This window comes from Neodiprion pinetum, chromosome 4 (assembly GCF_021155775.2).
Source record: "Neodiprion pinetum isolate iyNeoPine1 chromosome 4, iyNeoPine1.2, whole genome shotgun sequence".
NCBI classification, from domain to species: domain Eukaryota; kingdom Metazoa; phylum Arthropoda; class Insecta; order Hymenoptera; family Diprionidae; genus Neodiprion; species Neodiprion pinetum.
The window spans coordinates 10,133,056-10,147,076 of NC_060235.2; the positions used below are offsets into that span (position 1 = coordinate 10,133,056).

A 14,021-nucleotide genomic window follows, 5' to 3' on the forward strand; every position below is an offset into this window, starting at 1 on the left:
GGCTTCTGTATTCTACTTACGTCTTATGCTATTTTATGTGCTCAGGCTTCTAGAGTGTAAGCGAACAGGGAACCATTAAGGGTATCACCGTGGCCAGATTGGCGTACAGCCAATACTGTCCTTGTCCCTCGACTCGATTTCTGATGGAAATGGCGTCACGCTGCCGCATGGGGGGGTGGGGGGTATGATCTAAGGCTATTAGTCGCTATCTCTCTCGGCAAGATCAGCTCTATGGAAAAGCATACGCGGTGCTCGTTCCAGTCATTAGAGTATATTTCAGTATAGAATAACAACGATTCACCACGAAGTGGCGCGATCTATCGAGCTCGTAATTGTTCGTTAAATATCGGGTGTCTCCGGCAGTATCCCGATGATTCCCGAAGACACATTACTATTTTCAGGCACAGGGGCACTTCTTGACGGGTTTTCATTAAGTGAAGGGCAACGGTGGGAATAATTTTTTTCTTTTTAATTTAAAATTTTACGTGCGGTCGATGCATAAATTTTAGTGTCGTGTACGCGTGAGCCGGACAATGTTGGAGCGCGTCTCGGCAGGTATTGGAGCCTGATGGTTGGTGTGAAAATGAAACAAGTTTGTCGCTACGAGCAGCTGATGGCGGCTGAGTGCTGTTTGAGCCTCCGTGTGTCTTGGTCTTGCCACCCCGTTTAAGAACATCATACGACTCGCGAATAAACCGAAACCACGCCACCTTCACCGCCCTGCGCCAACTACTCAACCTGTATTAAAAATATAAACCGTGATCAAATCCTCGGCGTCTTGTCTGTGTGTGAAAATTTTCCTGCCAGACCGAAGAGATCCCCTCTTCTCGATAAGCGTGTGTAGTTCGGAGGCCAAGTGTGGCTGAAAAAGCATAACGGTGCTTGGGGGACGAACGAAGAATGTACACGTAGCTGCCATCCGCACCTAACGTTTTACCTTTCGTTATATTCAATAACCGTGCCGACGGTAGAAAAATCTCGGTGGATAGAACCAGGCCGCCCACGGATTACATATTCCTCCACTCGTACGTAGGTTCATACGTATTGTGGCGTGGCGTGTGTGGCGTGCGTACGCGCGCGTGATACGTGATACCTGCATACACTTGCTTCAAAGTTAAATATTTGTCCCCAGGCGAAGATTTCGAGACTGGCAGTCGGGGTGGCCGCGATAATAACTTGGTGAAAATCCTTGACGCTCGCGACAAGGAGGAGCCGCAGCCGCCGCCGCCGCCGCCGCCACCGCTTGCGGGGTCCGATCAGTGAGATTGAACCAGTGAATAGCTGAAGAAAAAAGAAGAGCGAAAAGAATCGAGCAAAAAACCTTCTCCTCTCGTCGAGTCGCCGTCGAGTCCAGGCTACCACCAAAAGTAACGAGGAACGATAGGTGGAGACGAACAGACTAAAAACGGCGGCCTACCGACTCGACAGAAACATTCGGCCCGGCGCTCCGTGCGTCTGACAACGCCTAGACAATATCCTTCGCCCGCCCTCTTCCAACTCAGTTCCAAGTTTCAATCACGCATCCGCGTCTTTCGCGTCATCCGCTGAAGCTCGGTTACTCATTTTTTTTTTTTTTTTTTTATCCCATGCATCTACAGTAACCCAATTTCGCATCACATCGTCACTTACCACTCTCCACACCCCTCCTTTTCCCTCGAGCCTACCTTCTTAAACACGCGCGCGCACTCGCACACACACTACACGCATACATACTACACAACACACGCACGCACACTTACAGACACGGGCACACAAGGTGTACGTACAGGCGTAACACACCTCTGCGCGTTTGAAACTTTTCTGTTTACCTGCTTTATCCCTTTGGTTCGTCGTGCGGTTCCTGGGTGCCATTGCATCAAATACTAGTGGATAAGATTATTCGGAATTTTTCTAAGCTCAAGTGAAAATAAATATCGAAACATAGTTTGCGCTGGCTTCAAAGTTACTCCAGTTTGTTGTGCTGTGTTGTGGGGCAGTTGTGAGTGTTAAAAGTGATTGTTTGATCGCGTAATGGTGTGGTCTCGTCGGCGCGGGCCCACCACCCTTCTTTAACCACGTCTGACACAGCGAAAGGGCAGCAGAGGCTAGAGCGTGATACCAACGTCGTCTCCGCCTCCAGCTCCCACAGTGCCTCCATCGTACCACCAAACATGTCATCTGCAACGTTCGTTGACCGGATAGATCCCTTTGCCAAACGCTCCCTCAAAAAGAAGTCGAAAAAGACTCAGGGATCGTCACGATACCGAAACTCCCAAGATGTAGAACTGCTCCAGCTTGCCCAGCTCAAAGGTAAGAGACATAGCTCTGTATTCATAATCGTCGACTGTTATTTTTGTACATGATCCCTGAATCATTTCTTTGCTTTTATATACATTTCAAACGATTCTAAGATTTTTTAGATATGTAAAGAGAAGAAACAAAACTTATGCAAGATAAGAATTTTTAAACTCCATGTATGTTCAGACTTTTGGGGGGAATATTTTTGAAAAACTGTTTTTAGGACACAAAATTTTTTTTTAATATCGTGTTGCTACAGCGATTTATTAGGAAATTTCAAATGCAAACTCGCACAGATTAAAGAACCTACGAAATTTTCTGTCGCCGAATCTAGAGGTAATCGCAGTAAGAATCATTTACGTGTCGACGAAGTCTAATGTGAATAAGATAATGCTACTGAAGTTGGTAATGTTAACGTAACAAAATGTCGAAACAAAAATTTCTATTTCGCACGTTTAGAATAACCGAATGAGGATGAAGTTAATAACGGTTACAGTAACGATGCGTGTTTGGGAAAAATCATTACTTGGCACATTTAGAATTGTCCGAAATTTAGTAAACCATGTAAAACAAAACATACTCATACATTTTGAAAAGTCAACTCTCTGAAGGTCATTCAGAAATTGCACAACAGTGATTTTTTCCCCCGGTGTTTCGTTGTGTTAACGTTACCAACTTCAGTCTCGTTAGATGATATTAAAAAATTTCTGATTCATAAAATTGTAGCATGGCTTTTAATATCGCGTTTTTAATGCCAATCAATACGCTTACTAATTTGAAGTTGAAGCTAGCAGCCGGAGTTAGCAGCCAAACGTGTTGAACTTTTTGGAAATAGAAAAATGCAGTCCAGATTTATCTTCATAATTCTACGAAAGTATTGGGGGTTTGAGGTACTTCACAAAATTTTGATTCTTGGACTTCACTACCTTATTTGAGTGAACATTAGAACGTTTGGCTTGAAGTAATTCTAGAGTCGCAAAATACAGAGTTATTCTAAAAATACATCACTATAATAACGTGACAAACTTGAGCCAAGGGTGTCAAGAAAAAAAATGCACACAATTTATTGTGTAGTATGTTATTCATTAACTGAATTTTATTATTCATATTTCGTTGCGTTAACATCAAGATTTTCAAACTCATATGTTTCAATCGATCAAGCTTGATCAAAAACTTGAGTTATCACCTCGGTTATCACCAATACTGAGTTTGGATGGTGAATGCGAAGGTGAACGGGTATAGTTCAGTGTAATATTTAAACCTAAGTTCACTTTTTCATGCTTCCTGATACCATATAAAATTTCAAATTCGATTTTACCCAAACATGAACTTACACATATAATTTTTGTTTTATAGAATATGTTCGATCGTGTACATTGAAATAAAAATTCGAGTAATTTATATTTCACTATTTTTTTTTTGATAACCATTTCTAATAATTGAATTACAAATTTATCAAATCATACTAATTTTTTAAAAAAAAAAAAAAAGAACATCGTTGCACAAGGTGAAAATTTTTCGTGAACGAGCTAGTATGACGGAAGAAGTTAATTTTTTACATTTCGGTTTGGACGTTTTGGACTTCAAGTATAGTAGACAAAAATAAATACTGTTTATACATGTAAAGTTGCCTTTTGATTAGAAGAAAATGTGACAGAATGTTATTAGGATTGTGAGTGAAAAGAATATTAACTTCAAATAACTGTATTCATTGGAATTAAAAATGCGATATTAAAAGTCATGCTACAGTTTTATGAATCAGAAATTTTTTAATGTTTTCTAACAAGGCTGAAGTTGGTAACGTTAACGTACCGAAACGTCAGGAGAAAACATCATTATTGTGCAATTTCTGAATGACTTTCAGTGAGTTGACTTTTCGAAGTATACGAGCACGACTTGTTCATCCTGGTTTACTAAATTTCTGACAATCCTAAATGTACGAGGTAACATCTTTTCCTAAACATGCATCGTTACTGTAGTGTTACTAACTTCATCCTCATGTCTTCAAAGGATAGACTCATAAGTAGATTACGAACAAGGTAAGAAAAAAAATCAACCGCATGTCTCAACAAGCTAGTCATTCCATTAACGCTATCGCTGGGTTAATAACTTTAGTTCAGAAATAATTATCACGAGGTTGAGATTACTGATCTGAATGCAATAATGAATTCTTTAGAAAAATTGCTATTTTGCAACTTCAGTATTGTCTGAAATGCAGTAATATGTAATCAGGTGAAGCATACTCATGTTTTACACTTAACTTCGTCAAAGCCATTCTACAGTTGCAAAATAGTGCCTTTTTCGAATTGCTGTTTCACTTTTATTTCACGAAATTCAACGTCATGGACAATCGGTATCTAAGAAATTGTTAATTGCTTTAAAACGGTGCACCATGTGCCATTTGACGTGTACAAGAACTGTGTTGCACACCGAGTGTGAAGTTGCCGTAATAACTCCTCTTATAATAAGAGTTAAAAATTTGAGGGAAATTGTGAGTTGATGTGATAAAATTAATATAATTGTAAGAATATGACAACGTACACACAGTTTTAAAGTTGAAGTGCAGCAGCGGTAATGTTCACAACAAAAATCATGGATATTTCGATCGTTACTTACAAGTTTTATTAAACTAATTTTCTTCCCGATCAAAGTTTTTCGGGATTCTTTTCAACATTAGCTGTCAAATGTTACAAACAAAACAATACTGTTAGTTTTGGAGCCATACCAGTGTTACAGAAAGATTACGTAGAAACTGATTTTTATATTCGCACCACAGTGCAGCCATTCAAGAATGAAACATTCGAATTACGATTAACACTTGGAACGTGATTTAATGTGAGGTACGATAAATAGAATCGGTAAAGAATACTAGAAGGTAGAACAGAAACGGTGTAACAAATTTCAAAACCATATGTAATGGTAATAACAATAATATAAGAATTATTTCATAATAATATTTATAAGCCGTATTTATAGTAATATCGTTTCACGATACTTTCGTATTCACCGGGGGGGGGGGGATTTCTGTGATTTCGAACATACTCTTTTAGCCGTTGAAGAATTCAAAGCCTAGCGCGTCACGTAACTAGTAATCACTGGCTAGTTGGAGACACGGTGTTGGAACTTGGCCAGTTCACGTATCTACTAATTCCCAGGTACTCTCAACACATGGCTTGCAGATTCCGAATTACCCTCCCTAACTTACCTACAGATGATAATCAGCCTTTGTTCCTATGACATCACCCCCCATGTCGTTCATTCCGGGGTGGCTGGTTTAATTAATTGCTTGCAGCCCTCGAAATCGCTACTCGTGATACGCAGTTTAAAAAATCGTAAACGCTCGTTTATTGCATACTCGCCACGAGCGAAACTGACGTAGCCGGTTTTGCCTGAAGCCCGCATGCGCGCGACTCTCTCTCACTCTCTCGCTCTCTCGCTCTCTCGCTCTCTCGCTCAAGGGTCGGGTGGCCGGTATTCGATAAATGACCCTATAGATATGTCGAACAAAAAAGTTCGGTACGAGACGACGGTTGACCTGGAATCCAACAGATGTCACTATGTCTTTACAGGCGAGGAGGAACCAATGCTTTAATGCTGTTCCTACAAGAGCTTAGCATATAATGAGCATTTTACTGCGCAGCAGTGAGTATGATGCGGGGACCAATCTTGTACTCAAGATTCAAATTACCGCTACCTATTAATAATGTTACAGGTAGATTCATACGTAGTACTATTATCTCTGTGGAGCTAAGCCGAATAGTTATTGAATATTTGAAAATTTTCTTTTCTTATTTTCTACAGTCGAGATTAGTTAATGAAAATTGCATTCTGTAATGGTGTATACAGGGTGGTCCGTTTAACTCTGCCAGCCACCTCGAATAATTTCGTTGTTATTGATTGTATAAAAAAATGTTGTTTGGAAAAGATGTTGCATGTGAAGGTAGAAGATAAGCGTATGTCATCCAAAGGTCATATTTTCTCAGATTTCGGCGATATTGGCGATTCCTTCAACGTGCCTGTGGATATGTGCATTCGGTTGATGTAAAACATTTTGAGCACACGTGAAAATAAATAAAGTGATGAAAATTACCGGATTTTCCGCTGCAATTTATTCCCTTTCAATTTCTACCTTCGTCATTTAGTCATAGATTTCAAGGGCGAAGGTCATTCGAAGGTCACGTTGTGAACACATGTTTTAACTTCTTTCGATGACAGCTTTCTCTTAGTGAGCAAGAAAATAGGTAGTCCCTTCTAAAAAATATTTCCATCACCGAAATCTGAGAAGATATGACCTTCGAATGACATTCGCTTGAAAAACTTATTCCTTTCCTTCACATGAAACAACTTTTCAAAATGACGTTTTTCTGTATAATCAATAATAACCAATTACCCGGGGTGGCAGAGTTGAGTGAACCATCCTCTATAAACAATAAAGCTTACCGTTATACACACACCTTCTTGAAGTCTAGTATTTTTTTCATGACGCTAGAAAGAATCTGGATTTAAAAAAAACACTATTATGTGATAATGAAACTGCGATGCTGACAGAGACAGGGAACTCATGTAATACAATAAGAAGGGGTGAAATTTCCATATATTCGAGTTTTTCGTTTTTGATATGACTAAAAGAAGATGTGATCAAAAATTCCATTCAGCAAAATTTAGATTATGATAGCATGTGTGCTGAAAAAAAACTTGCATTGTAAAAAAATTTTAATTACTACCATAATCTAAATTTTGCTGGAAGGAATTTTAGATCACATCTTTTTTAGTTAATTAAAATTTTTTTTGCAACGCAAGCTTTTTTTTTCAGGACACATACTACGATAATCTAAATTTGGCCGGATGGAATTTTTGATCACATTTTATTTAGTCATTTAAAATACGAAAAACGCACTATTGTTGAAATTATTATACATATTATATATATAGTATATTAATTTGAAAGTCTGTAAAATGGTGTAGAGTATAAATATAAACGATATAGTTTCAACTTCGTTAAAAGTTACAGTTAAATACATTTATTACTCAGCTCATCCGAAGCTGTTCGTCTCTTGTTTTATAATAGCTATTATTACCGATTACCCCAATTAGTTGTAAGTTGTACAATGAATTTCTCAGCACGTTCCTGTTAGGAATTATATATCGCTGACTTTATAAACTGACTCATTGTCATGTAGACTCCAGTCAAATTACTTGCTGTGGACAAAGTGAGGTTTTGAAGATGAAAGTTGAGTACGGAGTCGATTTTCAAACATTTTTCCATAATTCCATACTTTATTAGAATATCCAAAAACGATTTTGCAAATCAACGAGAAAAATACGGATTCAATTACGTTACGATGATTGTTTTTTAAGAAACGTACGAGTAAAGTTGATAACCTTCTGAAACTGATTTTAGTTGATTAAACATCAACAGCTAATAATAATTGTACAGAAATGAACAAGCTACAATTTTTCGGTAAAATCGTTCAGCTTGGAGAGTTTCCAAGTTCGTCATGGGGAATGGCTTTGGTTCTCAATCGATTTTAACCCTTTCAGTCATGCATTTTTCATCTGCACCGATTTCGATGAAAATTGGTACTCGGGGGTTTTCGGGGTCGTTGATTACGAATCCGGCATTAGATTTTCAAAATTCAAAATGGCGGACGTGAAATTCCAAATACTTATTAATTCTTCTAAAACTTTGTAGTCAGGGGTTTTCGGGGTCGCTGATTACGAATCTGGCATTGGATTTTTAAAATTAAAAATGGCGGATCTAATATGGCGGACGTGAAATTCCAAATACTTATTAATTCTTCTGAAACTTTGTATTCAGGGGTTTTCGGGGTCGCTGATTACGAATCTGGCATTAGATTTTCAATATTTAAAATGGTGGGTCCGATATAGGGGACGTCAAGTTTTATATCTTATATCTTTCTGCTCAATATTCTGGCCTGAATTTAGTCATTTGGAGGATTTTGGAATGGCTGATCACTAGGGTGGCGCAAAAAAACCGACTATTTTTTATTTCTGAGTCTCGCGTGAAAAAATGATAATTTTCTATGTTTTAAGAGCCTCCTCCAAAGGACAGCTCAAAAAAAAATTTTTAAGAGGTCGCTCCAAATTTTTTTAAATTTCAAAATCCATCGAAAATCGAATTTTTTTTTTTTCTATTTTTTTTCTCGTTACGGTATAATTTTGTAGACAAACAAAAAATAAGATTCTGAAAGTTTCAATTCAAAATTTGAATTTTAAAAGGTCACTCAGAATTTTTCTTCTCAGAAGTTATCGAAGAAAATCGAAAATTATATCCCAATGCCAATAAAGCAAATTTAATACGTACTTTAACAAAACAATAAATGATATTATTCTAAATAAAGTTAAAACCTTCAAAATTTAAGATTTGTTATCAAAAGTAACAACAAAGTTTATTTAAATATTGTTAAAATGTTGTAGTTGATTAAATAAAATATTGAGTTAAAAAAAAATTATGTTTCTTTTTATTTTGTTTGATTTTCAGTTCATCTCGTGGAAAATTTTTGTCAATTATATTATTAAATAAAAGAAAAAAAATGTATGAAATTTTAAATTGAATATTAAAATGTCGCTCAAACAAATCCAAAGTCATGCACTAATTAATAAAGAAAAATTCTGAGTGACCTTTTAAAATTCAAATTTTGAATTGAAACTTTCAGAATCTTATTTTTTAAAAATTTTTTTTTTGAGTTGTCCTTTGGAGGAGGCTCTTAAAACATAAAAAATTATCATTTTTTCACGCGAGACTCAGAAATAAAAAATAGTCGGTTTTTTTGCGCCACCCTACTGATCACGAATCTGTAGTCATAACTTCATAATTTCTAAATCCAAGATGGCAAATGCCATCTTATCTTTCTTTGTCTATATTCGTGTCTCTCTCTTAGCCCTACCCGGAATTAACGACGAGGACGTGGAGAGCATCTAGATCCACTTTTTGTTTTTTTTTTTTTTTGTTTTTTTTCCTGTTTTTTTGTGTGTTTTGTGTTTTTTCTTTTGTTTTTTGTGTTTTTTTTTTATTGTTTTTTTCTTCTACTTGTTTTTCTTCTCAATATCCCTATTATGATGCACGCACGCACATATATATATATATATATATATCAATGATAATGATGAGGAACCACGGATTTTAATTATCTCAAATTTCATCTCAAATTAACTGAAATATTTATTTCTAATATATATTTGAAGGAATATTCCTGATAAAGTAAGATTTTACGTGATTGAAATCTTTATTGTCACATTGCCCAATCGGATCGACTATAACGGATCCACCATTTTGAATTTTCAAAATCTGACCTCATATTCGTGATCAGCGACTCAAAAAACCCCTAGATACGTATTTTCAGAGGCCTTGGTTCAATGCTAGAGGTCTGAGGTGATTTTTTAAAAGGTGGGACCGTAGCGGTCGCACTATGACTGAAAGGGTTAAATCTTTGATTCGAACCAGACATTTATTCACTGCCAGATAGACAGTATTCCGCCGATGAATTGTACAAATATATATCTCAGATGTAGGCAGATCTGAGATGGTCGAAAAAAAGTGGCTGAGTTGACGGAGAATCCCTCATATATCAGATTTCAAACATTACCCGTAGAAGATCGTAAAATTACCTGCTCGCAAGCCTGATATTACAACTAAAGATTAAACTAAAACAATTAGGATTAGCTGCTGCTGGATATTATCACAGTGGAGAAGAGTGCTAAAACCGTGAACTGAAGTAAAATTGTACAATTAGTATTGATTTTTGTTCAAATACTCGGTAAAAAATTATAATATTGTAGGAAACATGAGTTTATCGCATCAATTTGTTCAGTTCACACCGCAATACGTCATTCTTCTAAACAATTATACTCTCGAAGAATCGAAATAATTTTCATTCGAAAGACTGAGGGAAGCTTTCACAGTCTACCGGGTAATAATGATGCAGAATTTCTATTTGTTCCGTTCTATAATATAATCTAAAATAGTTTTTCGTGATCAGTAAACTTCAACGATGTTTAAATTATTCCAATTCTGAGTTGGTCACAAACAGTTTCGAAAAATAATTACAGCGCGTGATTGAATACTGATTGAATATTTAATATTTTTCCCGTTTGGTCAAAGTTTTCACAGATAACTCAGACCCGTTGTTAGGTTTACTTTATACAATTGTAAATAAAATGTGAAAACAATAAAAAAATAAAAGACAAATTTACTAATGAGTAATTAAAAACAAAGAAAAAAAAAATACAAAAAATGTCAAGGAAACGTGAGGTAAAATCGAATTGTACCGTGATCAATCACGTGCATACTAACAGTGATTTTCAACACCGTTATCCCGTTGAACTGTCATAGCTTAAAGTTAACGTTAGTAATGGTAGTAACGTTGTTGAGATGACAAGAGATCGAAAAATGTCACTATTTTGCAACTTTACTATCATATCGAAGGATTGAAGCTGGAAAAATATATGAAAACGTTTTTTTTTTTTTATTGCTACGGAAAATTCTGAAATTGCAAAGTAACTTTTTTACGAATGTTTTATGTATCCGGAGATATAATATGTATTTGGCCAGAATTTTACGCACGCTCTCGTTTTTCCGAAATAAATCAGAATTATTTAATTTCGTCAATTGAATTTTTTTTTTTTTTTAATCAATCTAAATTTAAAGTTAATCGAAATCAGATATGAATAAGAATAACATAAGTTGACAGAGAGGATGTGAAAAATTACAAAAAAACAAAATTATCAAAATATTCAAAAATGCGAAAAATATATACGATTAATATCTCCGGACGTCACGTCATTAGTTCCAATTACGGTTTACGCGACTGTGAAAATGCTTCGTGCATTTACTTTTATGGAAATTGGGTGAAAAACTCTGAAATTTCGATCTAGAATTTTTGCTATTTTAGATTCGTTATTTTGGATTTTGGATTTCCGACATCAGATTCGTAACCAATTTCCAATGTCTGCATTTTTGAGCTTGAAGTTAGTGACATTAATGTTTTTTATAACTTCAGAATAACTTTTCAAGGAGTAAAATCACGAATTATGAGTTCGTTTGCTGTATTATGGTCTATTCCTGAATTTTAGACGATGCTAAAATTGCGCAATAATTATTTCCATAAAACTGCATTCTTACATGCAATAACGTTACGAACTTCAACCTCGTGCAGTGACGTTCGCCAAGTTAGCATTACCACTAACTAATAACGAAATGAAATCTTTTGGATAGTTAGCCTCTGCTTAAAAATTTTTAATGTGACTGTAATTTGTCGGTAAGTAGCCGCTAATGAGCCATGGAGTTTTGGAATTTGTTGGGTCCTAAATTTTCAAAAACAAAAAAATTAACGGTAGTGCCGAGTACTTTTTAAAACAGCACAACCACCTGCAAATTACCTACAGAGGATTGATTGTCAATAAATGTCGAAGGTACAAAAATTTGCTCGCCTTTAGGCGACAATGATCCATGAAATTAGATGAGGTTGAAGTTCGTATTCGTGAAATCTAAACATTGTTCAAAGTTGAGTAAATCATCGGAAAGCAAAATATTCTGATATTTCGAAAGTCCAAAATCGACTTCCACAAATTTATTTTGAAATTACAATTTTGTGATGTTTTTTTTTTTTTACAATGTCTTTAGGTTAACGTTACTACCTTGAAACTCGTGAAATTACAAAAGACAGCTTTCGATTTCATTTTGTACGAGCTGTTGTTTTTTTGCACGTATTCGCGAGGGTGCCAAATTTTGTTTTTGTACCATCCCCGTATTTGTCACCACTCTTAATATTCATAGATGACGTACAAGCATAAATTGTTATCTATTTCGTACAGTTAGACTTTCGTCCAGTTAGAAGGTCCAAGTTTAGAACGGTGAAAGGTTAGACAGACCATCACAGCGGATGGTCAAAACTCCGAACGTTACCGTGGGATTGAAATTAGTAACGTCAACGCAATAAAATACTGCAATAAGAATCATTATTGTGTAGTTTTTAAATTACTTTGAAGGACGGACTTGAGTTTCCAAATTATGCGCGAGTATTTTTCTTCACGATTGTTAATGAAATTTAGTCAAACCTAGAAATGCATCGTTACGTTAACGTTGCAAACTTCAACTGCATACGTGACCGACCTTCTCGTATGCCGTAAAGCGTTACCGTATTTTCAAGGTTCAGAGCTTTCGTCATTCACAATTTTGACCGTTAAAAATGTTCGTATTTCCGTGTTTTAACTATGTGGAATTTCAACCATTTGGAGTTTCGATCATTCCATATAGCCGTTAGTATGAACTTTGACAATTCTGAGTTTTGACCCGCAACCGTTTTGATAAGATATTTATAAAAATAATTTAGATTCTAGATGACCTCGTAACAAAGCTTACACGGACTTGTGTTATGATTTCGCAAATCTTATCGCATATATGCAAATTTTGAAAGTTATGTAGGGTTTTTTTTCATACCATTACAGCGACGTTTTCAGCACTTGTGTTTGACCCGTAAAAAGCGAAGTCAAAATACCGAGATACTCGATCTAGTATATTCATGCTCGGTGTGAATTGGCTCTGAAAACGCATGAATTCATAAAATACTAAAGATTGGCCCTGTTGCCTGAATTCACTGATTCTTGACAGGGTTTCCATAAATAAAGTTGTGTAATCGTTCGCAAAAAAAGTCGTTATTCGGTGAGGTACAAATTTTTGTTTTTTTTTTTTTTTTTACCAACACGCGGCGACAAAAAGTTTCGACGATTTTCAAAATTCGAAGAAGTAGTTTAACTTCCCTTAAGCAAACGCATTTAAATGCACGCAAAACGGGTAATTTGTTATTTTTTTCGAGTTCATCGGGATAAATGTTGCATATTATAAAAGTCCGCGTGTAATCTTAGTAACGTATAATTTAAATTAGATAGATTTGAAGTAAACGATATTCTGTGTGCGTGACTGAAGTATATGGTCGGGGGTGTTCAAGGTTACTGTAAAGTGGCACAGTTGAAAACCCCTGGTATATACGTCCGAGTTAAGTATAGAATGGTGTTAATGCTCCTCGATGGAATATATATAAAACGCCATTTTTTTTTTTTTTTGCCAAAATTCACATAATTTCCGGGTCCCAAAACAAACATTTTGAGACATAGTTCAAAGTGGAGAATTGATTTTTTGTATTTTTTAAATATTTTTTTAGAGGAATAATTTTTCTTATTTTGTACGTATACAAAACATTTGTTATGCTTGTAACATTTTGTAAAAAAGAATGGTTGGGTCGAAAAATCTGAAAAAAATGGTGAGTGCTTTTTTTAGGTTTTAGAATCATATGAAAAATAATGAAGCATATTCACAATTTGTATCCATACAAAATGAGAAAAATTATTCCTCTAAAAAATATTTAAAAAATACAAAAAATCAATTCTCCACTCTGAACTATACTCAGAATGTTTGTTTTGGGACCTAGAAGTTGTGTGAATTTTTGAAAAATAAAAAAAAAAAAATGGCGTTTGTTTTTTAGGACCATAAAAGGGTTTGTAACATTTTTTAAATAAGAATGGTTGGGACGAAAAATCTGAAAAAAATGTTGAGTGCTTTTTTTAGGTTGTAGAATCATATGAAAAATAATGAAGCAAATTGGCGGGGGTCAGGGAAAATGATCTCTCAGTTGGCATGGAATACCCCATGTACACGCATTCCTAGTGTTTGGTTTAGTTATAAATTGAACCATTTTTTTAAAGTCTGAATTCAGTAAAAAAAAAAA

The 14,021-nt window shown here is 35.5% G+C and overlaps 1 protein-coding gene across 3 annotated transcripts in view; it reads left to right on the top strand.

The window, feature by feature from the left end:
- Positions 1–391: 391 nt before the first annotated feature.
- The window catches only part of wdb (serine/threonine-protein phosphatase regulatory subunit widerborst), a 99,960-nt gene continuing 86,330 nt past the window's right edge, over positions 392–14,021 (top strand). The window contains exons 1-2 of one of the 3 annotated variants that reach the window (XM_046620305.2): positions 395–1,029; positions 1,133–2,289. In XM_046620305.2, coding sequence (XP_046476261.1) covers positions 2,151–2,289 — 139 coding nt within the window. In that variant the 5' untranslated portion in view covers positions 395–1,029; positions 1,133–2,150. Of the gene's footprint in view, positions 2,290–14,021 lie in introns of all 3 variants that reach the window. The other 2 variants (XM_046620304.2, XR_011176853.1) reach the window with 2 other exon arrangements.